This window comes from Lithobates pipiens, unplaced genomic scaffold, assembly GCF_037356315.1.
Source record: "Lithobates pipiens isolate NorthernLeopardFrog02 unplaced genomic scaffold, aLitPip1_a1.2 Scaffold_27, whole genome shotgun sequence".
Lineage (NCBI taxonomy): Eukaryota > Metazoa > Chordata > Amphibia > Anura > Ranidae > Lithobates > Lithobates pipiens.
In genome coordinates this window covers 227,789,156-227,815,549 of record NW_027507788.1, presented here as the reverse complement: position 1 = coordinate 227,815,549, position 26,394 = coordinate 227,789,156, and the positions used below count along the sequence as shown (strand labels likewise).

Sequence of the window (26,394 nt, the reverse complement as noted above, 5' to 3'; positions counted from 1 at the left end):
CTTCCGGCCGGCCTTGATGACGCGGCGGCCGGGAAAATTTAAAATGAGAGCTGTTTGTAAAATAGCTGCCTCACTCAAACGATGGAAGAGTGCAAGCCAGCTATGGCGGAGACAGGCGCCCCCAGCACCGGTCCAGCCCAGGTACGTAAGGTGCACTGGCACCCTCTGCTTTACTGTGGGTATGTCTTTGTTTGTTCCCCCCTCTTGAGGGCCTGTCGCTGCAGGTCAGAGGTGGACTTCGCTCTGACCTTTTGCAGCCTAGTTCTGGGGTCTCACTAGTAGGTCTGTTTGGTGGTGGGTCTCTGCACTGGCTTGGTGTTAAGCAACTGGTTGTTGAGAGCTTTTAGTGAATTAAACCTGTATGTCGTTTCAGGAAAAATCACTAGGAAAAGCTAGACCAGGTCAGAGAAAATGTCCTTCCTGCAAAACCCCCCTCAGAGATTCATGGCAGAAGGCAATGTGCAGAAATTGTATCAGAGAATTGGTGGAAGAGGAAACATCTCAACAATATAAGGATTTGTTTTCTTCGGTTAAAGAGCTGACAAACTCCTTGAGTTCAGTCAAGTCCATTCTGATACAAAACCCTCCCGCACAGACCGAGCCTCAGAACTTACCGCCCAGCCCCAGGGCGTCGTCATCCAGACAGGTGGAAACTGAAGAGTCTGGAGACGAAGGGGGTAGTACTCTCATCTCCTTCAGGGATTCTGAGGAGGAGGAAGAGGAAGAAGATAGCAGGGGCTCCAAATTCAAGCTATCACTAGAGGAAGTAGATGATATTTTAAAAGCAATCTACACTACTCTAGAAATTCAGGAAGAAAAAGTACAACTGTCAGTTCATGACAAAATGTACCAGGGGTTGGACGAAACAAAACGGCGAGTTTTTCCTGTCCACAGGGTCCTCTCAGACTCAGTGAGAAAGGAGTGGAAGGACCCAGAAAAAGCCCCTTTCTTCTCTAAAGCTCTCAAAAGAAGGTTTCCCTTCGAAGATAAGGACTCAGAGGTTTGGAATAAGAAACCTAGAGTCGATGCAGCTTTCTCGCAGGTATCCAGACGAACGGATCTAGCCTTTGAAGATATGGGGATCCTTAAAGACCCAATGGACAAAAAAGCTGACTCCATCCTTAAAAAAGCTTGGGATGCCGCGTCAGTCAGTCTAAAACCAGCAATGGCAGCTACGGTGGTGGCCAGGAATCTGGAATGTTGGGTAGAGAAGCTGAAGAGCCATATTGAGGCGGGGACACCCCGCAAGGATCTCTTAGAGTCCTTTCCACTGATCCTGAATGCAGTCAAATACATGGCGGATGCATCAGCAGAATCAGTTAAACTGGCCGCTAGGTCTTCGGCTCTTGTAAATTCAGCCAGGAGAGCAGTTTGGCTGAAAACATGGTCTGGGGACACTGCCTCTAAGGTCAAGCTGTGTGGTCTTCCCTTCTCGGGTGACTTGCTCTTTGGTCCTGATTTAGAGTCTGTGCTGGATAGAACAGCCGATAAAAAGAAGGCTTTTCCAGCTAAGAAAAAGCAGATTGCCAAAAAGAATTTTCGTGCTTTTCAGCAGTCCCATAAAAAAGACCAGGAGCACAAGAGCAGATGGGGTTCACAGAAGGGCAAAGGCAGGGGTGGAGTCCTCTTTAGATCTCCCCCAGAGCAGTCCCCTAAGAACAAGTGACAATATCTCCCCAGTGGGGGGGAGACTGTCAGCTTTTCGCGAACAATGGGACAGGCTGTCTCCAAATCTGTTCGTGAAGAGCGTTGTCGATCAGGGGTACAGGTTGGAGTTTTCAGAACCACCCCCGAGCAGGTTTTATGTGACAACATTGCCAAGGGATCAGGAGAAGGCCTCTGCAATGAAGCTGTTGTTACAGGAGCTGATACAGCAAGAGGTTCTGATTCAAGTCCCAGTAAGCCAGCAGGGCGGGGGTTTTTATTCACATATTTTTCTGGTGAAAAAACCCTCAGGGAAGTACCGTCTAATCCTGAATCTGAAATTCCTGAACAGGTTCATTCGGTACAAACATTTCAGGATGGATACAATTTTCTCCATCACAAAGCTGTTGACCCCAGAATGCTTCATGGCATCCCTGGACCTAAGGGATGCCTACCTTCATATACCAATTCATCAGGCATCGCAGCAGTTCCTGCGCCTGGCATTGAAGGTAGGGAGTTCGGTATGGCACCTCCAATTCAGGGCTCTGCCGTTCGGACTCTCGTCCTCTCCCAGGGTCTTTACGAAGATTATGGCAGAGGCTTTGGAACCCCTGAAATTGAAGGGGATTCCAGTTGTTCCTTATCTGGACGACCTTTTGTTTTTTGCAGACTCCAGGGAGCAGGTCCTAGTCAATCTCCAGAGGGCCCAGTCTCACCTCGAGGGCCTGGGATGGCTTCTAAACCTAGAGAAGTCAATCCTGACCCCCTCACAGGAAATGAAATTTCTGGGGTATACATTAAATTCGATTCTCCAGAAAGTTTTCCTGCCGTTGGAAAAACAGGAAAAGTTACAGCTAGCTGTACAGCGGATACAGAGCAACCAGACAGTCTCAGTCAGGATGGCTATGGCAGTTCTGGGCCTGCTTACGGCAGCAATCCCGGCTGTTCAGTGGGCCAGGTTCCATTCCAGACCCCTTCAGAGGGAGGTTCTGTCAAGCTGGTCCCATCAGGATCCTTTGGAAAAACAGCTAAAAATTTCGTCAAAGACGAAAAGGGCTCTTTGGTGGTGGAGAGACCAGGCAAACCTCTCAAGGGGCCTGGTGTGGACCTTTCCTGTGGACAAGCGCCTTACTACAGACGCAAGTGCCTGGGGCTGGGGAGCCCATCTGGATGGTCAGACATCTCAGGGGGTCTGGTCCAAACAGGAAGCTCAAAGATCATCCAACTGGAGGGAGTTGAAGGCGATCTTTCTGGGTTTAGTGGCATTTCAGCAGAGTTTGAGAGGCCACCATGTTCAGGTGTTGTCAGACAACACAACAGCGGTTACCTACATTATGAAGCAAGGGGGAACCAGAAGCAGGAGCTTGATGGAGCTGGCCAATCTGTTGTTAGCCTGGGCAGAACAGAACACAGCCTCACTATCGGCAGTGCATCTGAAGGGCTCTCAGAATTTGTTTGCGGACCTCCTAAGCAGGCGCAAATTGCTAGAGGCAGAATGGAGTCTGAATCAGGAAGTGTTCCTGATGATCTCCGAGGCCTGGGGGGTTCCTCAGGTAGACCTTTTTGCCAGCCAGCAGAACTCAAAGGTGGACAGATTCTTTTCTCTTCACCGAGGAGATGCAGCAATAGGGTTGGATGCATTCGCTCACCCCTGGCATTACCAGCTGTGCTATGCCTTTCCCCCCTTTCCTCTAATTCCACTAGTACTGAGGAAATTCAGGGAAGAAAGGACAGACTTAATACTAGTCACTCCTTTTTGGCCAAAAAGACCCTGGTTCGCGGGTCTTCGAAACCTAGCCTCGAAGCCCCCATGGAGGTTACCACTCAGAAAAGATCTGTTATCACAGGGGACAGTAAGTCATCCAGAAGTGGAACTCCTGCAGCTAACCGCCTGGTTTCTGAGGAGGACCTGTTAAAGGCTAAAGGTCTCTCAGATAAAGTAGTAAAGACCCTGCTGTCCAGTAGGAAGGCAGTTACACAGGCAATTTACATGAAGGTCTGGAAAAAGTTCAACTCCTGGTGCAGTTCTAGAGAACTCAAGGTCAAGAGCACGGTGTCCGTCTTGGAGTTTCTCCATGAAGGAATGGAGAAGGGTCTCGCAGCCAGTACCCTGAAGACTCAGGTGGCTGCCTTATCAGTTTTCTTTGAAAATACTTTATCTAAAGAAACTTTAATTTCTAGTTTTTTTTAGGGCTCTTGCTCGAAATAGACCAGTAGCCCTTAAAGACTTTCCCAGTTGGGATTTGTCTACAGTTTTACAGGGTCTCTCGGGAGCACCGTTTGAACCCTTACAAGAAGCTTCTTTACAGAAGGTGGTTTTAAAAACAATCTTTTGGTGGCCATCACCTCGGCCAGGAGAGTCAGCGAGCTCCAAGCTCTAGCTATTACAGAACCCTTCCTTAGAATTTATCAGGACAGGGTGGTACTGAGGACGGATCCAGCATTCCTACCGAAAGTATCCTCAACTTTCCATCGATCACAGGAAATAGTGTTACCTACATTCTCTGCAAGCCCAGCAAATGCAGGAGAGGAAGTTTTTCACACATTGGATGTGAGAAGGTGTCTTTTACAGTTTCTGAAAGTTACTAAAGAATTTAGAAAATCAAACGCCCTCTTTGTGATATTTTCTGGATCACGCAAGGGGGAGAAAGCTTCTAAAAGTACGCTGGGTAGGTGGCTTAAGTTGGCTATAACAGAAGCCTATAAAGCAAAAGGAGAAATACCTCCCTCAGGTATTGCTGCCCACTCTACTAGATCCACGGCAGTTTCCTGGGCTGAAAGGGCCGGTGCCACGCCTGAACAAATCTGCAAGGCTGCCACTTGGTCCAGTTATTCGACATTTCTCCGGCATTACCGGTTAGATCTACTGTCTGCAGCAGATCAGGCCTTCGGCAGGAAGGTACTGCAGGCAGTAGTCCCGCCCTAGGGTAAGTTTCTCGGTTATCCTCTCCGGGGTTGTCCTGAAAGGCGATTTGAGAAAGACTCAGTTAGACTTACCGGTGACGGTATTTCTAAGAGCCTTTCAGGACAACCGTTACTTCCCTCCCTAGGTTATGCTTAGTAAATGTATTAAGTTCTACCATGGTGTTGTGCTTTCTGTGCTTTGTTTTCCAGCGTCGGAAGGCCACAATAACTGAAGCCATGGAGGAGGAGGAGGTGTTTTTAAAGTGGGCATGTGTTTCCTGATTGCAAGGTGGAGCTACTCTCTCCGGGGTTGTCCTGAAAGGCTCTTAGAAATACCGTCACCGGTAAGTCTAACTGAGTCTATTTTTAATTTTAATTTTTTTTTTTTTTTTTTGCAGTTTTAACAGAGGTATGTAGACTTTTTATATATCCACTGACGCTCTGATTCACCTGATGGGTGTTGCACAGTTTTTTGGGTCAGTGTTTGGTACGGGATGTACCATTCGATGAAATGTTAACCTTCTCACTGCTGCCTGGATTATGCTTAGAAGGAAGGGGTGCTGCAACAACAACCAGCTAGAGATTGGAGGCATCACAGGTCAATGTACATCTTGCCAGCACACCATGGATCAATCGGTTGAACCGCTGAAAGTTTTTTTTTTTTTTTTTTTTTTTTTTAAATTGTAGAATGATCACAATAGACAAAGTACAACGCTCTAAGGGGGGTCCTGTACGGCTCCAAACTGTTGTCTATTGCGATGTGATCATTCTACAATAAAACTTTTGGACGGTACTGACCCGTGGTACGTGGTGTGCTGCCCAAGATGTACACTGATTGGGCTGTAGCATTAGAACACTCTGTTAACTGGCACTTTATGATTCTAATGAGCATTTTAAAAATAGTTTATCCACGTAAGCTCTGCAAGATTTACCCCCCTTCATGACTAGGCTTTTTCTTTTTTCTTTTTTTTTCTATTCTATTCAGCATTGCATGGTCCGCTAACTCCTATACCCAAACAAAATTTGTATCTTTTTTTTTTTATTTTTTTTTTTTTTTTTAATACTAGTAATGGTGGTGATCAGCAACTTTATAGTGGAACTGAAACATTGCAGTGGGCATTCTGACACGTTGGCGGGAATCGGTGACACTTGCCGTATTGGCGTATAACACACACTTCACTCCCTTAATCAGAGGAAAATTGTGTGTGCGTGTTTTATACACTGATATAGGGCTGCCTTGGAGGGGGGAGCAGAGAACGAGCGCCGCCGAAATACAGCCGCGATCATCTGTGTGCTCGGCTCACAGTCACGCCCAGTTCTGCCATTGGACTGGTGTTATGTCCATCATAGGAGCCGGACCAGTGGTTGGTACTGGGCCTGATGCCCAATACACAGGAGAACCAGCTCTGTCTATTATGGCACTGGTTAGGCTGCAATGATGGGCAATGGCGAGGCTGCAGATGGGCACTGATGAGGCTAAATTGATGGGCACTGACCCTTATTTTGCTTTAAAATTGTAAGGTTTTTTTTTTCTTAAAGGGGTTGTAAAGGTAAATGTTTTTTCACCTTAATGCATTCTATGCATTAAGGTGAAAAAGCATCTGACAGTGCCTGCACCCCCCGCCCCCCCCCCCCCCCCGTTTTACTTACCCGACCCCTCGAAAGTCCCGCGCTCGCCCTCGCCACTCAGCCTGGCCGCTGATTGGCTGGAGTGGATGGATGGAGCGCAGCCATTGGCTCGCGCTGCTGTCAATCACATCCACTGACGCGGTGCGCCAGGGGCGTGGCCGTGTGATACAGCGAGCGGCTATAGCCGCCAGCTGTATCACGGGAGCGCGCCCGCAGGTGCTTCTCACCATGCGAAGGAGCTCACATGAACGTAAGAAGTACTTGCGGGAAGAAGCAGACAGCCGCTGAGGGACCATAGAAGAGCAGGTTCGGGGCCACTCGAACGAGCTGCACAGTGGAGGTAAGTATAGCATGTTTATTTAAAAAAAATCAAAATTTTACTTTACAACCCCTTTAAAATTAAGGTGCGTGTTATACGCCTATAAATGCAGTATAAGGTGATCAGTGCTCAAAAATATGCACTGTCAGTGTACTAATGACACTGGCTGGGAAGGGGGTTAACATCAGGGGCTATCAAAGGGTTACCTGTTTGCCTTGCCAGTCTTTGTGTTCTGTGGGAGGCGCTTTTACTAGGGGAAGAGATGGATCCATGTCTCTGCTTTGCAGGAACACAGGATCAATACCTTCCCTACTGACAGAACAGCAATCTGTCTTGCATAGGCAGACTGCGTTCTGCCTTTGTAACGAATAAGTGGGTGATGAGGGCATCAAGTCTGCAGTATCCGCTGATCAGCTCCCACTGTGCATAATTACAGCGGGAGCGCATGCACATGCCTGAAACACGTGAAACAGGCAGAGATGTACGGGTATGCCTGTTCAAATGAATGGGCTGCCCTATCGCAATGCACAGTATCGTGCAACACACATGTATTGCCGCATTGTATGTTACATAGTTAAGTTGAAAAGACCATCTAGTTGAATCCAGAATGTGTACTAAACCTTATAGAGAAACTTTTTCTTGGGGAAAAAAATAGCAACATCCTACATCTGGTTAGAGTTGCCCTTTTTAATATTTACATCCTTGCTATGTCTTTATGTCTCCCCCAGGGTTTGGATTGCTACTCCTGATAGACCTAATCCGCCTGCTGTCCCCCAGCCACATCGTACAGATCGTCGCAGAGGGTGGAGAACGCATGGAGCCGCTCACTCCTGAGTATGTGAAGAGCGCAGCTGGATACATGACAAAGGCCTCATCTGACACAAAGTACAAGAACCAAGGTCTGGACTCCTCCGATGAAGAGGAAGAACTTCTTCACTTTAGGCCTTCATTAGGACATGAGCTGTTTCAAGTAGAGAACAGTTTTAGTGGAGCTGGAGGGACGGAGACAGTGTAAGTAACTTTTGTAAGGGTTTGGTGTCTGAAATTAGCAACTTTAAAGGTAATCCAGTTACTAGACCCCTGGTGCCCCACATGCAGCCCGAGTGGCTGAGGGGTGTTAGTCGCTGAAACGCTCTGTTATAGCAATGGAGAGATACTGTGGGTGGAGTTATGTAGTACTGGTCTGTGGAGGAGGGAGGTTAAACGCTCACTGCCATGGCCAGAAATGGGGGGTGTTAACTTTTACCACTACTCACCTCCAATGAAGGGGGTAGAGGTCAATTTCACTGCTGGTAATTATTGCATCCACTGACACCAAAGCTGGTGGTTATTTCCATCGACAACAAAGCTGGTGGTTGTTATTGCTTTGACTCCAATGCTGGGGCCTGTTGCATCCATTGATGCCAATGATGGGAGATGATGTTGGGGCTTATTGCGTCCATTGATGCCAATGATGGGAGATGATGCTGGGGCTTATTGCGTCCATTGATGCCAATGATGGGAGATGATGCTGGGTCTTATTGCATCCACTGGTGGCATGAGTAGGGGTTATTATGGCACCCACTGACCGAAATTCCGCAGCTGTTTGAGTCCGCTGACACCAATGCTGGGGCCTATTGTTGTGTTTATTGACAAAATGGTTGGAGGTTGTTGTGTCCACTGACACCAGTGCTGATGGATTACTATGAACAAAATAGGGGACATTAGTACTTCACATATTTCAAGTAATAACAAGTGCTGTATAAGCAGTCATATTTTTTTTTTTTTTGCTCAGCTTTATTTTTTCCCTTTCAGACGTTGTCACGGCTGGATTCTGAGAGATCTCGCCATGTTGGGCTACATTGGCAAGTTGCAGCAGTTTGAGCAGATCATTCCTCTTAACAGCTTCGTGCCTTATGAGGTCAGTATAGAGATCCTGGTAAATAACACTTTGCACTCTCTCACCCTGCTCTGTCCTACAGCACTTTTTTTTTTTTTTGCTTCCTTAGCCCTGCCCCATATCTTACTCTTCTCTTCACTCTCTCCCACAGCTCGCTTACCTTTTTTCTTTCTGTCTTTCTCTTTCTCTCACAATTGAGACATTGCCAGCACATTATGTAATTCTGGTGATAAATGAGATAGATATAGATGTGATTTATTCTGGACAGATCAAAGAAAAGATTCCTCCATCCATACAAGTGAAGTGGATGGAGGAATCTTCACCACTGTACCAATGTATTCTGACAGTAGGGGGCATCTTCGCTGTCAGAATACATTGATCAGGGGCTGCTAATCAACAATGGTTTTCCTTCATTGCCCTTTTTGGACAGGTCAATCGTTCAAGCAGGAATGGCCATAGATTGATTGAAATTCATCTAGACCCTACTGAACCAGCCAAATGTTAATCCATCTATGGCCAGCTTGAATGTCATCACTTAAACTTGATGCAATTCAGTGTTTGAATTGGCAGACATCTCAAGATGGAATGCACAAATGAGGGGTTTTGATTTTTCTGTCCATGCAGGTCTGAGATTTACACCGCTAGGCCAATTCTGACGTTTTTCTCCTACATGTAGAAATCTATTTTCTTAAATGACTGGGGACCCCTAAATATGTATATTAAAAAATCTATAATTTTTAAATATATATTTTTTTTAACTGCTTCAGCCCTGGAAGATTTTACCCCCTTCCTGACCAGAGCACTTTTTACGATATGGTACTGCGTCGCTTTAACTGAAAATTGCGCAGTCGTGCGACGTTGCACCCATGCAAAATTTAAGTGTTTTTTTTTTTTATCCACAAATAGAGCTTTCTTTTGGTGGTATTCGATCACCTATGCAGTTATTTTTTGCGCAATAAACAAAAAGCGACAGTTTTGGGAAAAAAAAGTGCAATATTAAATTTTTGCTACAATATCCCCCAAAAATATATAAAACAAAAAGGGGTTAACACTGGGGGCGATCAAGGGGTTAATTGTTACCTAGTGTGTGTTCTAACTGAAGGGGGAAGGGGACTGTGTAGTAGGGCTGCAACTAACGATTATTTTCATAATCGATTAATCGGCCGATTATTTTTTCGATTAATCGGATAAAAAAAAAGGGGGGGGGAGAAATATATACGCGCACACACACACACACACGTGTCCCCCCCCCCCCCCCCCCCCCAGTATAGATGACACATTCCTCCCCTCTCACATGGTGTCACTGCCCCACCTCCTCTCAGTGCTCCCCTCCCCCCCTCCGGTGTCTCGGGTTTTCTCACCCCTTCATGGTGACAGCGGCTCCTCCTCGGTGGGGCGGAGTCTTAGTCCGGACCCGCCACACGTGACTCGGCCGACTCCTCCAAATGGAGCGAAGAGCACCCCGAAGCTGGGAGATGGATGCACGCATGTGCAGAGCCCAACCTCCAATCACAGCAGCACTGGAAAGCGGGGATGTGCGGGGGCAGAGGAAGAGGACGGGGGATGTGCGGGGGCAGAGGAAGAGGACGGGGGATGTGCGGGGGCAGAGGAAGAGGACGGGGGATGTGCGGGGGCAGAGGAAGAGGACGGGGGATGTGCGGGGGCAGAGGAAGAGGACGGGGGATGTGCGGGGGCAGAGGAAGAGGACGGGGGATGTGCGGGGGCAGAGGAAGAGGACGGGGGATGTGCGGGGGCAGAGGAAGAGGACGGGGGATGTGCGGGGGCAGAGGAAGAGGACGGGGGATGTGCGGGGGCAGAGGAAGAGGACGGGGGATGTGCGGGGGGCAGAGGAAGAGGACGGGGGATGTGCGGGGGGCAGAGGAAGAGGACGGGGGATGTGCGGGGGGCAGAGGAAGAGGACGGGGGATGTGCGGGGGGCAGAGGAAGAGGACGGGGGATGTGCGGGGGGCAGAGGAAGAGGACGGGGGATGTGCGGGGGGCAGAGGAAGAGGACGGGGGATGTGCGGGGGGCAGAGGAAGAGGACGGGGGATGTGCGGGGGGCAGAGGAAGAGGACGGGGGATGTGCGGGGGGCAGAGGAAGAGGACGGGGGATGTGCGGGGGGCAGAGGAAGAGGACGGGGGATGTGCGGGGGGCAGAGGAAGAGGACGGGGGATGTGCGGGGGGCAGAGGAAGAGGACGGGGGATGTGCGGGGGGCAGAGGAAGAGGACGGGGGATGTGCGGGGGGCAGAGGAAGAGGACGGGGGATGTGCGGGGGGCAGAGGAAGAGGACGGGGGATGTGCGGGGGGCAGAGGAAGAGGACGGGGGATGTGCGGGGGGCAGAGGAAGAGGACGGGGGATGTGCGGGGGGCAGAGGAAGAGGACGGGGGATGTGCGGGGGGCAGAGGAAGAGGACGGGGGATGTGCGGGGGGCAGAGGAAGAGGACGGGGGATGTGCGGGGGGCAGAGGAAGAGGACGGGGGATGTGCGGGGGGCAGAGGAAGAGGACTGGGGATGTGCGGGGGGCAGAGGAAGAGGACGGGGGATGTGCGGGGGGCAGAGGAAGAGGACGGGGGATGTGCGGGGGGCAGAGGAAGAGGACGGGGGATGTGCGGGGGGCAGAGGAAGAGGACGGGGGATGTGCGGGGGGCAGAGGAAGAGGACGGGGGATGTGCGGGGGGCAGAGGAAGAGGACGGGGGATGTGCGGGGGGCAGAGGAAGAGGACGGGGGATGTGCGGGGGCAGAAGAAGAGGACGGGGGATGTGCGGGGGCAGAGGAAGAGGACGGGGGATGTGCGGGGGCAGAAGAAGTCAGGACTTTTTAGGAAAGTTGGAGGGAAAATGTGAAGTCTCTGAGGGCTGAACTTTATTCAATCTGCTACTTGACAAGGCAGGCTGTATGGAAAGGGTTAATGTTAGAGTAATCCCCCTCCCCCCCCATACACAGACCCCAGCAATGTGAGGAACTCATCCTGCACCCTACAATAACACTGACAGACAGCAGGGAGAACCGACTTAAACTGTAAGCTTCTGTTGCCAAGCGCAAGACTATTTGCTTTTCTATCAGTAAGCCTAATCTGCAGATCCATCTGCCAATATTGTTATGCCAATACATTCATATGTTCATCAATTATTTAAATATATGTTTTTTTATATGTAGAATGTTATTGTTTTTAATAAGTGAAAATTTAAAATGTTCTCTAATATTGGAAATTTTTATTGGTCTTTGATTTCATTTATATTTTGCAGTCTTTTTTTATGAAACTTTATTTTATAGAATTTAATATAGACTGCTTTCTGCGGGATTTGCTAGTATAATGCAGTATAACCGGTAGTCCAGCCACGGGGGATGTGCGGGGACAGAAGAACTCCGTGACTCCTCCACAACTCATTCACTTGGGCTGACAGGCTGAACGCCGCGCTGGGGGTGACGTCAGCGCGCAGCTCGCCGACGCCGGGTGTACCAAGATGGCCGCCAGCTCCGAAGCTAGGCCGAAGCCGCGGGCTTTCCTAAGGCCGCGGCCCGCTCGGCGGATCACATGGTGCGGACCAACTAATCGATAATGAAAATCGTTGACAACGATTTTCATTATCGATAATATCGATTAATCGTTTCAGCCCTACTGTGTAGAGGAGATGACAGATCGCTGTTCATACTCTGTATACCCTGTGGCCACAGGGCGAAGCAACGTTGCATAATGTCATTTCGCCCAGTGGCAGGTGGTTAAGCAGAGATCCTAGAGAAAAAAAATGGTGGGTGTTGCAATTTTTTGTCGAGTAAATAGATACCAAACGTGTCACGCTTTCAAATTGCGTGTGCCCATGGAGTGGCGCCAAACTACGATACCTAAAAATCTTGATTAGCGACGCTGTAAAAGCCCTTTTACAGGTTACCAGTTTAGTGTTAGAGGAGGTCTAGAGCTAAAATTATTGCTCTGACGTTTGCGATGATACCTCATGTGTGGTGTGATCACCATTTTACATATGTATATACATGTAAGCATGGGGGGGAGAGGGAGCTTGCAACATTTTTAAAACCCTTTTTTTTTTTTTTTTCTTCTTTTTTTTTTTTATTTATATTCACGTTATTGCATTAACAAAGGATGAACGACATCCCTTGTGAATGGGTTGTGATATATTTTTTTGAATGGAGAGATCTAGAGTCTATTAGACCCCAGATCTCTCCTTTTAGACTCCAATGCTGCCAATCAGACGCAGATCGGTGTGATTGGTTGCTTCCCTGCCCAGTAACAGCCAGGTAAACAAAGAGCCATAACTGGAAATGACAATCCTCATCGCTTTTTGGTTTCTGGGGTCACAGAGAGAGAAAGGGGAACAATGTCGGCTCCTCTCTGAAGTGCTGTCTGCTGCATTGCTCTACTTTTGCTGACATACACATAGTAGTTGTAGATTTGTAAACCTGAAATCTGTGAATGTATTCTATGGCAATCCAATAAACCTGTATAACCTGGAGTGTGTGTTCTCGCGTTCCCTAGGTGCCGTTTAATGCTGTAGCACTTCGAGTCATCCATGCCGATGTCGCTCCATCACACATCTTGTACACGGCTAACGCTAGCTGGGTTGGCATGTGCCACATTCTGGATGATGTCGGCAGCCAGAGCAGCGGCCCCGTGATCCTCACACAGACGCCAGTCTGTGACTGCCTGGGGTTTGGTGAGTTGGGACAGAGGGAAAAACTATGGCTAGTCATAAGAGTCAAATGCCCATTTGGGCTCCTTTGTTTTTTGTTTTTTTTTGTTTTTTTTTTCCTCCAGGAGAGGAGAGCGTAAACTTTGGACGGACAGTTATTTGTTACACTGACCAATTGTTTTTGTCTCACCAGGTATTATTCGGGGAATTAATATGGAGAAAAAGGTCTACCACATCCTTACACCCATCCCTCCAGCTGCTCTGCGATTGGTGAATTGCCTGCAAATTGGAAACATATCTATACCCCACAGCATCTTCAAGAACCAGGTATTCTCTTTTTTTTATTTTTATATATATATTTTTTTTTTTTCACTCGAGTGAAATAAGAAACCTGGGGCGGTGGTCATGGCACCATCTTAACCATTTCCAGGCCTTAGCACATACCGGTTCATCATCGGGCAAGTGGTTATACCAGAATCTGCAGCCATGATCAAGGTGTTGCCATTTGCATCTTTCTATATAAAAGTGAACAAGTGGCTCTACAGCCACCCTCCCAGCACCGCAGTTCCTGGGAAGCCTGGGTCTGCTACAAACTGGCTGCCCAACTACTGACCAAGGAGGAGGAACCTCCCATACGCTTTTTTAAATTTTTTTTAATTTTTTTTTTTTTTGTGTGTGATTCTAGTAATAAAAAGCTAAACATATCATATGTTCCTGTTCTGTGCAATAGTATTGCACAGAGCAGCCCGCTCCTCCCAGTCCCCTACTGATGCTCTAGGCTCCCCCCACCCTCTTGCTATGGGGGGCACTCGTGTGAACTCGCCCAGCTCTCTCCTTACTGGTTGTTATTGGGATCAGCAGAAGCTGAACACAGAATGTTTTCTATCTTGATGCAGAGATTACATTGGGGTATGAAAGCCTTCTACCCTTTAGATCCTAAAAATTAAGCTCTGTCATGTCAAGGCCATTGTTCCTAATTTTTAGGGACTCGTTAATGGCTGGAATAGTACGACTGGATTGGCGCAGGGCCAATGTGGTGCCTATATTTAAAAAGGACTCTAAGTCTTTACCAAGTAACTATAGACCTGTAAGTAACTTCTATAGTTGGGAAGATACTGGAGAGTTTAATAAGACCATTTAAATGTGTCCTTGCTGGGAAAGAAAAGCAACAGACGGCATGGATTTATGAAAGACAGAAGTTGTCAGGCAAATCCTAAATATATGTATATGTATGTAAAGGGGTTTGGCACCATTCTCCACACACGGCTCATATGTAAGGTACCGGCTAGAAATATATATAATTTGTATATATTAATGGTGATCATATCCCCCTCCCCCTTATATATTTATGGGTCCATATGGTGAACTTGGTGTTGAGTTATTCACTTTACAGTCAACAAAGAGGACAAGGGGGGGCACTCTTTACGTCTAGAGAAAAAAAGATTTCATCTCCAAATACAGAAAGGCTTCTTCACAGTAAGATGTGGAATAGACTCCCAGTGGTGGTTCTGGCCAGCTTGGTAGATTGCGTTTTAAAGTCCTGGATTCTTTTGTAAATATACATAATATAACTGGGTACTGACATTTTATAGGTAAAGAGTTGATACAGGGAATACCTGATTACCTCCTGGGGGGGATCCGGGAGAAATTTGTTTTCCTGCTGGAGCAAATTGGATCATACTTTTTATAGGGGTTTTTTTTTTTTTGGGTCTTCCTCCGGATCAACTGTGGGTATAGGATTGTATAGTATCATTTTATTTTTCCCGTCTACTGGTTTGAATTGATGTCGTGTGTGTGTGTGTGTGTGTGTGTGTGTGTGTGTGTGTGTGTGTGTGTGTGTGTGTGTGTGTGTGTGTGTGTGTGTTTTTTTTATATACATGTTTAAAGCACCCATCTCCCCATGCTCATGTTTAAAACGTGAACATACAGGTTCCACATGCATATGTACACACAGTGATTTCACCACACTTGAGTTATCAACGTGAACGTCGGGGATTATCATTATTACAATTTTTTTGTTATTAGAGTAACATGTATGGCTCCGTTGATGTTCCTGCGACTTAGAATCCAATGTGAGACCCCAAGTCGCATAACATGTGAAATCCCATGTTAGTCAATGAGATTCGTCTTAATTAGCACTACTGAAGTCGCTCTGACTTTAGAAAAGGTTCCTGGACTACTTTAGGATGACTTCTATCTGACTTGTGCCCGTACACTTTAATGGAAGTTGCCTCCAAGTCAGATCCTCATCTTGATCGATGTGATCTGGACCTGACATCACAGGAAGATTACATAGCTTTAATTGCTTCAAATTCGCCTGGCAAAGTGGCGCTGTAAGTCGCATGAACCAAGCCGAAGCGTAACACATAGAAAATGGTACCGCAAGGTGCAGAAATATGCAAACATGACCATATATGGTGTAACCTTTGTTAGTCTGGTAAGGTGCATCACTTGGGTAGATCCAAGAGCCATGAAAATGAAGGGAATGTGGTCAGCTTCGCCGTTTCCTTTCTAATACAACAACGCATGTCCTATACTTGAACTTATTGTGACAAAGTATTCAGTATATTGTAAAGATGAGCAGAGTGGAGGATAGTGGACCGGGTATTAATGTTTTATGTTGGCCTATTGGTTCGCCTGTACAACGAAACAACATGCACCAAGAATTCCTGGGGTCTGTTGAGCCCTGAATCTTTTTCAATGATGGTTAGAATATTATCCCAATAAGCCTGGAGTAGAGTGCAGAGCCATAATGTATGGAATTAAACAATTTTCTATTTCAGAGGAAGCATATGATAGCTGTAGTATAATTATTTTTATTTTTTTTAATCATTGGTAATATTCGCGCTGAAATCTCTTTCCTACTGTAACAAATAACCGGGAAACAAACTTAGCGATGGTAGGGCTTTATACAGTTGCAAGAGATCTTGGAGCTTGCCTTATAGGGTGCGCCTTGTTCCTCCCACTGACGCCCGGGGGAGGGTGCCTTGTTGCTCCTGATGCCCAAGTTAGGGGGTGCCCTGTTCCTCCCACCCTCAATGGGGCCTTTGCTACTCTCAGTAGCCATAGTCTGACCCCTCGAAAGTCTGAAGGACGGTAAATTGGCCTTTTTTTGTTTAGAACGTTTGGATAAACCTGATCTAATATAAAAGAAAAAGTAGGCATGACCAAGTAAAGAATCATTGGTTTTATGACTATCCCAATTAAGTATGGAAATGGTCCCAGAGCAATAAAGTTTACGACGTAAGAGGCTATGTTCATGTTGAGAGTTGTTGGTGGTTTTCCAGAATCCATAGGAAAATGCTTGTACTTTTTGGCAAGCAGCCTGCCTGTGCTAGTTCCAGGGCAGGACCTTCAGCGAAACCTAGAGTTCAGATTAGTGGGCTGCTCAGGAATTGAAGAAATACCAGCTTTAGCCTGAGGCTTCTCACACAGGTATTTTGAGAGTTTTCTCTGTAGTAGTTGTCTTTTCTGGAGCTGGAACCTGTTACATCAGCTCCCTTTTTTATTGTTCAGTGGGCAGTTTAAGATTTCTCATCTAAGCATTTCTCTTCTCTACTGTTTTTCCAGCCTGGAATTAATGGGGAGATTCCCTACGTCACCTCGGACTATGACTTCACAATCTACGGCTCGGGGAAGATGAAGAGAAAGACACACCTCAAACGGCGCGAACATCTCTAAGTTTTTTTTTTTGTCATTTCCCTTTTTTGTTTTGCTGTTCTGTTTTAATAAATTATTTTTTTTGTTACATTTCAGACTGTTTTTTGAAAGCTTTTAAAACATGTAAAACAAAGTGAGCTCAAACAGTTGGCTCTTGCGAAAAAAAAAAATATATACAAAATGATAAATTAAAACAGGAGTTCAAATTGCATCAGTGTTACAAATAGAGCAAATACAGTCAAGAAGGTGCACCCAGCCAATGTGCTCCAGGCTAATAGTCAAGAAGGTGCACCCAGCCAATGTGCTCCAGGCTAATGCAGTCAAGAAGGTGCACCCAGCCAATGTGCTCCAGGCTAATGCAGTCAAGAAGGTGCACCCAGCCGATGTGCTCCAGGCTAATGCAGTCAAGAAGGTGCACCCAGCCAATGTGCTCCAGGCTAATACAGTCAAGAAGGTGCACCCAGCCAATGTGCTCCAGGCTAATAGTCAAGAAGGTGCACCCAGCCAATGTGCTCCAGGCTAATGCAGTCAAGAAGGTGCACCCAGCCAATGTGCTCCAGGCTAATGCAGTCAAGAAGGTGCACCCAGCCAATGTGCTCCAGGCTAATACAGTCAAGAAGGTGCACCCAGCCAATGTGCTCCAGGCTAATGCAGTCAAGAAGGTGCACCCAGCCAATGTGCTCCAGGCTAATACAGTCAAGAAGGTGCACCCAGCCAATGTGCTGCAGGCTAATACAGTCAAGAAGGTGCACCCAGCCAATGTGCTCCAGGCTAATGCAGTCAAGAAGGTGCACCCAGCCAATGTGCTCCAGGCTAATGCAGTCAAGAAGGTGCACCCAGCCAATGTGCTCCAGGCTAATGCAGTCAAGAAGGTGCACCCAGCCAATGTGCTCCAGGCTAATACAGTCAAGAAGGTGCACCCAGCCAATGTGCTGCAGGCTAATGCAGTCAAGAAGGTGCACCCAGCCAATGTGCTCCAGGCTAATGCAGTCAAGAAGGTGCACCCAGCCAATGTGCTCCAGGCTAATACAGTCAAGACGGTGCACCCAGCCAATGTGCTCCAGGCTAATACAGTCAAGAAGGTGCACCCAGCCAATGTGCTCCAGGCTAATACAGTCAAGAAGGTGCACCCAGACAATGTGCTCCAGGCTAATACAGTCAAGAAGGTGCACCCAGCCAACGTGCTCCAGGCTAATGCAGTCAAGAAGGTGCACCCAGCCAATGTGCTCCAGGCTAATGCAGTCAAGAAGGTGCACCCAGCCAATGTGCTCCAGGCTAATGCAGTCAAGAAGGTGCACCCAGCCAATGTGCTCCAGGCTAATGCAGTCAAGAAGGTGCACCCAGCCAATGTGCTCCAGGCTAATGCAGTCAAGAAGGTGCACTCAGCCAATGTGCTCCACACTAGGAAGGCACACTTGGCCAGTGTTCCAGATTCTAATGCGGTCAACAAGATGTCAATCTGTCTCGCACTAATACAGTGAAGAAAGATACACGCATCCAATGTGTCCTAGACGTACGGTCAAGGAAGGCGCACTCAACTGTGTTCGACGTGCAGTCAAGGAAGGCGCATCCAACTGTGTCCCAGATGTACGGTCATGGAAGGTGCAGTCACGCCATGTGTCCCAGACTAATGGTCAGTGAAAGTGCACTTATCCAATGTGTCCCAGACTAATAGTCAAGAAGGTGCACTCAGCCAGTGTTCCAGATTCTTATACAGTTAGAGAGGCACACTCATCTATTGTGTTCCAGACTAATACGTTCAAGGAAGGAGCACTCTTCCCATGTGTCCCAGACTAATAGTCAAGGAAGGCGTCCTCCAATGTGCTCCAGACTTGGTGCATTGTGATAGTAATAACATAAATAGAGAGAGCAGTCATGGATTATGCAGTGTCCCTGCAATATGTCCATCTAACTCGCTATCATCAAAGCTGTAAACGTCACAATCGCCTTTCAGATTTTTTCTGTGTATGTTATAAAATGTTTTTTATAATAAAGAAATTATCACAATAAGACTTTCTACAATGTAGTTTCAAGAGTTAATAAACAAGGATAAAATGGAATAGAGCAGTGGTATGTGTATTTAATTTACCCATTGTGACCTTTGCCCAAGCAATAAGGGCCCTTTCGTGCCAGAGCACAGTGTGGGGAAGCCTTCTTTCGTGCGTTTTTCCTGCACCGTGTTCAAAACACAGTGGCTGCGATTGTGTGTCGGTGTAATATAGAAACAAAAGATTTCAAGTGAAAATGTTCAAACAAATGTCAGACGTAGATCTTTATGGAGACATCTGCTTCATGGACCGTGAATAAACATCTGGGGACCAAATCTCCAGGTGAACTAAATTATACATAATTTTTCCATAATCGGATGCATTAAAAATGGGACATTCTCAACGTTGTATTTTCCTTCAAGGTGGTTGGCACTCATCATCTGATACTGAATAATTTCTGGACGCTTGGTCAAATTTAAAGGCCTATTTGCTTTGCTGTAGATCAGAGATCTCCAGACTTTTTAACTAAAGGCCAGTTTACTGTCCTGGCTTTAGGGGGGCTGAAATGTGGTCAGTGTGAATAGAAAATGTTCCAGTATCCCTGGTAGTAAACCCTGCCCTATCCCTGGTTTTAGCAGGTGGAACCAGTGCCCCATGGTTGGCTTCAATGGGAAGAATAATGCCCCATGGTTTACTTCAATGGGAGGAATAATGCCCCATGGTTGGCATCAATGGGAGGAATAATGCCCGATCATTAGTCTTGGCAGGAGGAATAGTGCCCCATTTATGGTGTCGGTGAGAAGTGTGCCCTATTAATGGTGTCGGTGGGAGGACTGGTGCCTCATCATTGATGTCAGGAGAAATAGTGTCCCAAAGACCAGATAGAGGCAAGCAAACGGCTGCAGTTTGGAGACCACTGCTGTAGATGACAAATCCATATGTTGTACGTTTTTCCACAAAATCGGCATAACGTATCTGAATATGCGGAATAAGCTTTTCCATAGCAGCAGTAGGGAGGTGTTCCACAGAGGCAAATGGCATCCTAAAATACAGCATAGGTTTACAAATTCGATGTTAGAGGAAGTAAACCCTGATGAGTTTACTTCCTCTTTCATTCCCTGCAAAGGCAAAGCATAATGGACTACTATGCATCGCATAGTAGCCCATTATGTGTCACTTACCTGACACAGGAGCCAGCAAAGTCACCGCTGTCCCCTGTAGTTTGGCGCATCCATCTTCTCGGTGGGGTCTCGCAGCTCCGCTGCTGTCATTCGGCGAAGCCGCAATGACGTCACTCCCGCGCATGCGAGCCGAGACGTGCGGCATCTTCGTCATCGAGGATGCCACGCTCAGTGCGCCTGCGCGCCGCAGACAGCGGTGCCCCTCTTCGGCCAAATATCTCCTAAACCATATAGGTTTGGGAGATATTTCTTGGACCTACAGGTAAGCCTTAATCTTGGCTTACCTGTAGGTCAAAGTGGTTTGTAAGGGTTTACAACCACTTTAAGGCTCCATTCGCATATAGGTGTTGCTATTGCCCTTTCGTTCACTGACTGACACAGCTCCATTAATCTTGACTGTAGGGTTATTAAGCCACCCACATGTAATTCATATGAAAAACAGAACTTTACAATTCTTTACAGTCCCTCTGGTAACCCCTCAGCCTGCTTTCTGCAGCTCAGTTTTTTGTTTTTTTCTGCCTAGTGAAGAAGGACCTAGGCTCCCTGTGGGACCATCGGTCCTGGGAATTTCTGGATTTTTGCCTTTTGCTCAAGGTTTTAAGATCCTGTGATCTGCTATCAACAGCCAGCTGGGTGACAGACTGGATAATCTAGATCCTTGTAGTCTCCCCAGTCTGGCCATCGAGCGTGCGCAGACCCTAGCTATGTGCTGGGTCGGCCACGACATGCCCCTCAGGCTCCAGGGGCAGCCGGTGAGCCCAACGCTCCGGGGCACACAAATGACCGGGCTACCAATGTCCTTGTCACAGTGTGCCATGGCCAGCAGCCTCCCCGTACTGCTCGGAGAGTGGGTCTGTGATGGGATGTCCCCAGCTCGTCTGGATGGTAAGTACAGCTCTTCCTGCCTCGGCGGGATTGAGCAGCTGGGTATTCCCTGGGACGTTAATTAGAGGGTCCATCTGCTCCCTCTCTTCTCTTCCTGTCCCCATTTTTCCATTCCCCCCTCTGGGGGGGAGGCTGCACGATGGGCTGCTGAGCGGTGTGTGTACCTGTAGCCAGGGGTCCACTGGGGCGCTATGCTGGGTGTCTGGAGGTCTGCATGTGCTGATTGCCATAGCGCTGTTCTGAAATTTTCTCTGTCCTTTCACTGTTTGTCGGCCATTTTTGGTGTGCCTCGGTGGAAAGCCCGGTCAGGGTCATTTTTCTGTAGCTCTGCTGCCATTTTCTTTGATTATGTGCCTTATAAAGGGCGCCCATTTTCTTGTAGACCAGCGTGTTTTTTAAGCCTCAGCGCTGGTCCCTGCTGCTCAGAACGGTGCGTTTTTCAGGACACCTGGGAGCTGGTACTGGACGCAGACACCTGTAATTGAACGGCGCAGCACTTGGTCGGGATGGTGAGTCCTGCGGTGGGGGCTCCTCAGCCTGCAGCAGCTAGGAGGGTGGGATTGTGCACCTGTCCTAAGTCCCCAAGGGTGGCAGAAACTGGAGTTTCTTCCCCAGAACTCCCTGCAATTGCAACCGGCTCGTCTGCAAGCAGTGCAGTGCCTTTGGACACTTTGTCGGCGGTCCTTGAAATGTTCGTCGCCAGGGTGGAGACAGTGTGCGGGTGCAAAGGTGATAAAAAGCGGCCCCTGCTCTCCCCCCCCCCCCCCCCCGTTCTCCGTGGAGAGCTCTGACGCAGACTCGGGCCCCTGCTATGTTTTTCAGATGACACTGACCAGGACCGATCTGACAGTGAGGATGAGTTTGGGTCCACGCAAGACAAAGCGCTAGTTGGAACACTTATTACAGCTGGGCGTGATACCCTGAAAATTCAGGATACAGCAGGTTCCTCTGCTGAAGTAGCGGTCCCCTTTCGGTCCTGTAAGCCAGCCCGTACACCTAAGGTGTTTCCGTATCTGACTTATTTCAATAAGTTAATATACAAGGATTGGGGAAGCCCGCAACGGACTTTCTCTGTCCCTAAAAGAATGGTGGTGCGCTACCCCTTTGAGGAGAGCCTTCTTAAAAAGAAAAAAAAAATGGTTGGCTTCTCTTGTGGACACCCCCCCAGTAACCAGGTTAAACAAAGTAACCACGATTCCGGTACAGGGGACTCCTGCATGTAAGGCCACAATACTTGTGTCGCAGACACTTACTGAATGGGCAAAAATTTTGCACCGTGAATTGGAGAAGCAGCAGGCTACTCCTGTCTGCGTGGAACTAGCAGACCAGTTGGTGCACGGCCTTAAGTACGTTTTTATGACGCAGCCCTGGATGTGCTTCCTTTGTTCTCCAGGGCTTCAGTGTCAGCAGTGGTGCTGCAGCGCCTGATTTGGCTAAAATGCTGGTCTGCGGACCAGGCCTCTAAATTAAAAAAAAAAGCCTTGACAGATCTACCCTTCCTTGGTGAGATGACATTATGAAGAATGTCACAGGTGGGAAGAATACTTTGCTCCCACAGGCCAGGAAGACTAAGGAGCCACGCCGCAGGCAAGGGCTCTCACTTTCCTCTCAAAAGTTTTTTTTTCGTCCGTCTGGGACTTCAGCTAAACGTTCCCTCCTTTTGACCTCTAAGGGACAAAAGGGTCCCTGGAACCACAAGCCTGTGAGCAAAAGTGCTACCGCATAAAGGTTTGCCCCTGCCTCTCAGATGGGGGGGGTCGCCTTTGGGGGTTTGCAGCCTGGTGGGCCTCTCGGCTGTATGGCCAATGGGTCTGCGAACTGATTTCCTCTGGCTACAAGATAGTTTCACTCTTGGCCACCAAGCAGATTCTTCCCTACCAGCAACCCTTTACTCCCGGCTTGCCGGGAGGCCCTAATGGGGGGCAGTAAGGGACCGGCTAAGCTGCGGGGTGATGGTGCCAGGGGTTCTACTCCAATCTGTAGTCCCCAGAAAAGAAGGGGTACGTCCAATCTTGGACCTAAAAGCCCTCAATTGCTTTGTAAAATTACAGAGGGTCAGAATGAAATCCGTTCGCTCAGTGGTCGCTGCACTCAATCAGGGGGTCTCCCTGGTGTCTTTGGATATCCAGGATGTGTACCTGCACATACCCATATGCCTCAGGCATCAGAGCTTTCTGCGATTTTTACGGTAGGGTAATCCCACTACCAGTTTGTGGCTTTCCCTTGTGGCTTGGCATCAGCACCCTGAGTCTTTACCAATGTATTGGCTCCAATTTTGGTGTTGCGACAACGCGGGATCGCAATCATAGGTTACCTAGACGATATCCTCCTGAGAGCAGCTTCAGCTTCAGAATTAAAGGAGGATGTGGCGATCACCATGCAAACCCTGCAGGAATTTGGGTGACTTGAGCCTCAAGAAGTCAGTGTTTATACCGACTCAGCGTCTGGAGTACCTAGGCTTACTGCTGGACTCCGTGGAAGCGAGTTTTTCCTCCCTTCAGACAAACTGCAGACTCTCAAAGCCGCGCTAAAACTATTGATGAACCACAGGTGGTCGTCGCTGCGCTTCTGCATGCTTGTCCTGGGCCTCATGGTGGCCTCCTTCAGGGCAGTACCATATGCCCAGTTTCACACCAGAGTCTTGCAGGAGGGGATATTGACAAAATGGGACAAATCTCCGTTATCCTTGGATCGGTGGATTCAGGTGAGCCAGTCAGTAAGGGACTCCCTGCTCTGGTGGCTGAGGTCCCCGGCACTTCGTTTTGGGAAATCTTTCCTACCTCTGCATTGGACAGTGATCACAATGGACGCCAATCTGACCGGCTGGGGTGGAGTACTGGGAGTACAGTCGACCCAGGACCTCTGGTCGGGGAAGGAATCCAAGCTGCTGATCAATGTGCTCGAGCTCTGAGTGATCAAGCTATGCCTCTCCACATGGTCGACGAGACTAAGAGGGCGTCCGATCAGGATCCAGTCCAACGCAATGGCGGTGGCATATGTCAACCATCCTACCTTACCATCGGTGGTTTTAACAGCATTGCTGTTGAGAGCCAGGTGCTAAGGAACTGGGGCCTGTCGGACTCGTGACTTCAACTATGGCATCATTCAGATATCTTTTCAGCTGGCGATTCTGTGCACCGTAAGAACAATCCATAGCAGCAGTTCAGCTGATTGATTGCTTGTACAGGGGGTGGGGGGGGACATCCCTCGCAATCCTCTGGTTCTTCTCCAGCTCTCCTGTGCCAGTGGGGACCCGGAGAAGGGATCTGCTGCCGCCAGATGAAGAGTATAGAGCTTCCCAGTGACAAGTCGTCTGACTGTCGGAGTCCTGGACCGTGGATGTAAACAAATCCGAGATATCGGTTGGAACGCTTTTAAAAATGTTTTTTTTTTTAACCACTTGCCGCCCGCCCTATAGCAAAATGACGACGGCAAAGTGGTTTCAAAATCCTGACAAGGCGTTGTATGACGTCCTCAGGATTTTGAGGCGCGCATTGCGGCGATCGTTGTTGCGGGGTGTCAGTCTGACACACCGCAACTATGATCTCGATGAAGAGTCTCCGACGGAGACTCTTTACCACGTGCTCAGCCGTGTCCAATCGTGGCTGATCACAGTGTAATTAGGAAGAGTTGGTGAGTAGAGGACAGCCGATCGGCTGCTCCTCTGACGACGGGGTGGGGTCTCTGTGCTGATCGATTTATCTTATCTTATTTTTTTTTTTTTTTATTTAGCAAACAAAAACTGTAAAGGTGATCAAATACCACCAAAAGAAAGCTCTATTTGTGGGAAAAAAAGATAAAAATGTCATTTGGGTACAGTGTAGCATGACCGCGCAATTGCCATTCAAAATGCGCCAGCGCTGAAAGCTCAAAATTGGTCTGGGCGGGAAGGTGTTTAAGTGCCCGTTATTGAAGTGGTTAATCTGATGCTTTCCAGCTTGGCGAACAGATGTGGGGGGTCTTATAGACCTTCACATCTCTCCATAAAGAGGACCTGTCGCACACCATTCCTATTACAAGGGATGTTTACATTCCTTGTAATAGGCATAAAAGTGATAAAAAAAAAATTAAGAGTGTAAAAAGAAACCATAAAAATAATAATTTTAAACTGCCCTTTGTGTTTGCGCCCTGAAGCGAACGCACACGCAAGTCCCCCAAATATGTAAACACCGTTCAAACCAAACGTTAGTGTGAGCAACATATCTAGCACTAGACCTCCTCTGTAACGCTAAAGTGGTAACCTTTAAAAAATTTTAAAGTGTCGCCTATGAAGATTTTTAAGTACCAAAGTTTAGCTCCATTCCATGGGTCTGTGCAAAATGTTCTGTATCGATTTACTCAGTGTAACATCTTTCACATTATTTTATTCCCTAGGGCAGTGATGGTGAACCTTGGCACCCCAGATGTTTTGGAACTACATTTCCCATGATGCTCGTGCACTCTGCAGTGTAGTTGAGCATTATAGGGAATGTAGTTCCAAAATATCCGGGGTGCCAAGGTTTGCCATCACTGCCCTAGGGTGTCTGCTAAAAAAAACATATATAATGTTTGGGAGTTCCAAGTGATTTTCAAGCAAAAAATGATTTTTATCAGGCAGGAGAGGAGTGCCTAAATTGGCCTGGTATGGAAATGGTTAAATAAGATTTTTGTACTTGGAGTAAGATCTTTTTCTTCAGATTTTGTGAGAGATGCTGGAATTCTGTAACAGTTGGGCTTATACTGCCATCTGCAGGAGACTGGGACACTGGCAAGCAGAAAAGTTGTAAGCCAACCCATGTATAAACCCTCCTCTACTCAACAGGAGAGTTAGAAAACGCAACACACCAGATCAGGAAGAGACAAAGAAGGGTGAGATCTGTGTCCCTCAATGAACTTGAAAAAGATTTTACAGTAAGTACACAAATCTTATTTTCTCCATCAATAGACACAGGAATTCAGAAAGAATAGGAATGGCCTAAACTGATCAACAGCCTTTGGAAAACAAAGGTACCTAAAGGACCAATGCCCAAACTTGGGAGCTGACGATCTAGGGGAGACCTCGGAGGATCAAACCTGGTGCTCCAGACTGTGACAGAGCTGCTACCATACAAGGTAATGACACTACCTAAAGAACATTGAGCCTGACTCGGTACAAGGCTGTGGGAACCCATCAGCAATCCACTATAATAGTTGGAACAACATAACCTGAAAAAAGAGCAACAATGAGGTGTGGTTGACAGACTACCATGACCATTCTCAGACTAACAGAATCCCAAATGGGGAATTTGGACAATCGGGACTGCTCCAAAAAACAAAACAGACCATCTGCTCTACAGGAGAAGGACCAAGCCTCCTCACTCCTACGCTTTGGAACCAGAGAATGAAGTTTCCATGGTAGAGCAGATAATGCGAAGTCAGGCAAACAATCTCTCGGCAAGATGGAAATAAAAGCATGCTATCCCAACAGATAGCCAAATAACCTTAAGGACTAGTAGAAAAAGAAAATGTAAGAGTTGCCCTTCAGACTGACCAAAGAAGGAAAATGAAAAAAAAAAACAAAAAACACCCGTACAAAGGCAGGGATGAGGGAATGCCACAAGACACCAGAAGAACATAAAGGTGAGCAAGAACTTGTCTGCCTAAACACCAATACATGTCTCTGGGTCTGATAGACG

At 47.6% G+C, this 26,394-nt stretch overlaps 2 protein-coding genes across 3 annotated transcripts in view; both read left to right on the top strand.

The window, feature by feature from the left end:
* The window catches only part of NOL9 (nucleolar protein 9), a gene marked incomplete in the record, with an annotated part of 29,997 nt that extends 13,223 nt beyond the window's left edge, over nt 1–16,774 (top strand). Inside the window, 5 exon segments of the mRNA XM_077458341.1 lie at nt 7,225–7,507; nt 8,291–8,396; nt 12,873–13,050; nt 13,220–13,353; nt 16,597–16,774. Of these exon segments, the coding sequence (XP_077314467.1) occupies nt 7,225–7,507; nt 8,291–8,396; nt 12,873–13,050; nt 13,220–13,353; nt 16,597–16,707 (812 nt within the window).
* A 148-nt stretch (nt 16,775–16,922) lies between these two features.
* On the top strand, nt 16,923–18,746 carry LOC143934594 (uncharacterized). 2 transcript variants are annotated; one of them, XM_077458343.1, is made up of 3 exons: nt 16,923–17,056; nt 17,099–17,140; nt 17,181–18,746. In XM_077458343.1, the coding sequence occupies exons 1-3, from the start codon at nt 16,946–16,948 to the stop codon at nt 18,165–18,167; spliced, it is 1,140 nt and encodes a 379-aa protein (XP_077314469.1). In that variant the 5' UTR covers nt 16,923–16,945; the 3' UTR covers nt 18,168–18,746. The 2 variants fall into 2 exon arrangements, with proteins under 2 accessions (XP_077314469.1, XP_077314468.1); XM_077458342.1 differs by having other exon boundaries at nt 16,923–17,140.
* Nucleotides 18,747–26,394: the final 7,648 nt, after the last annotated feature.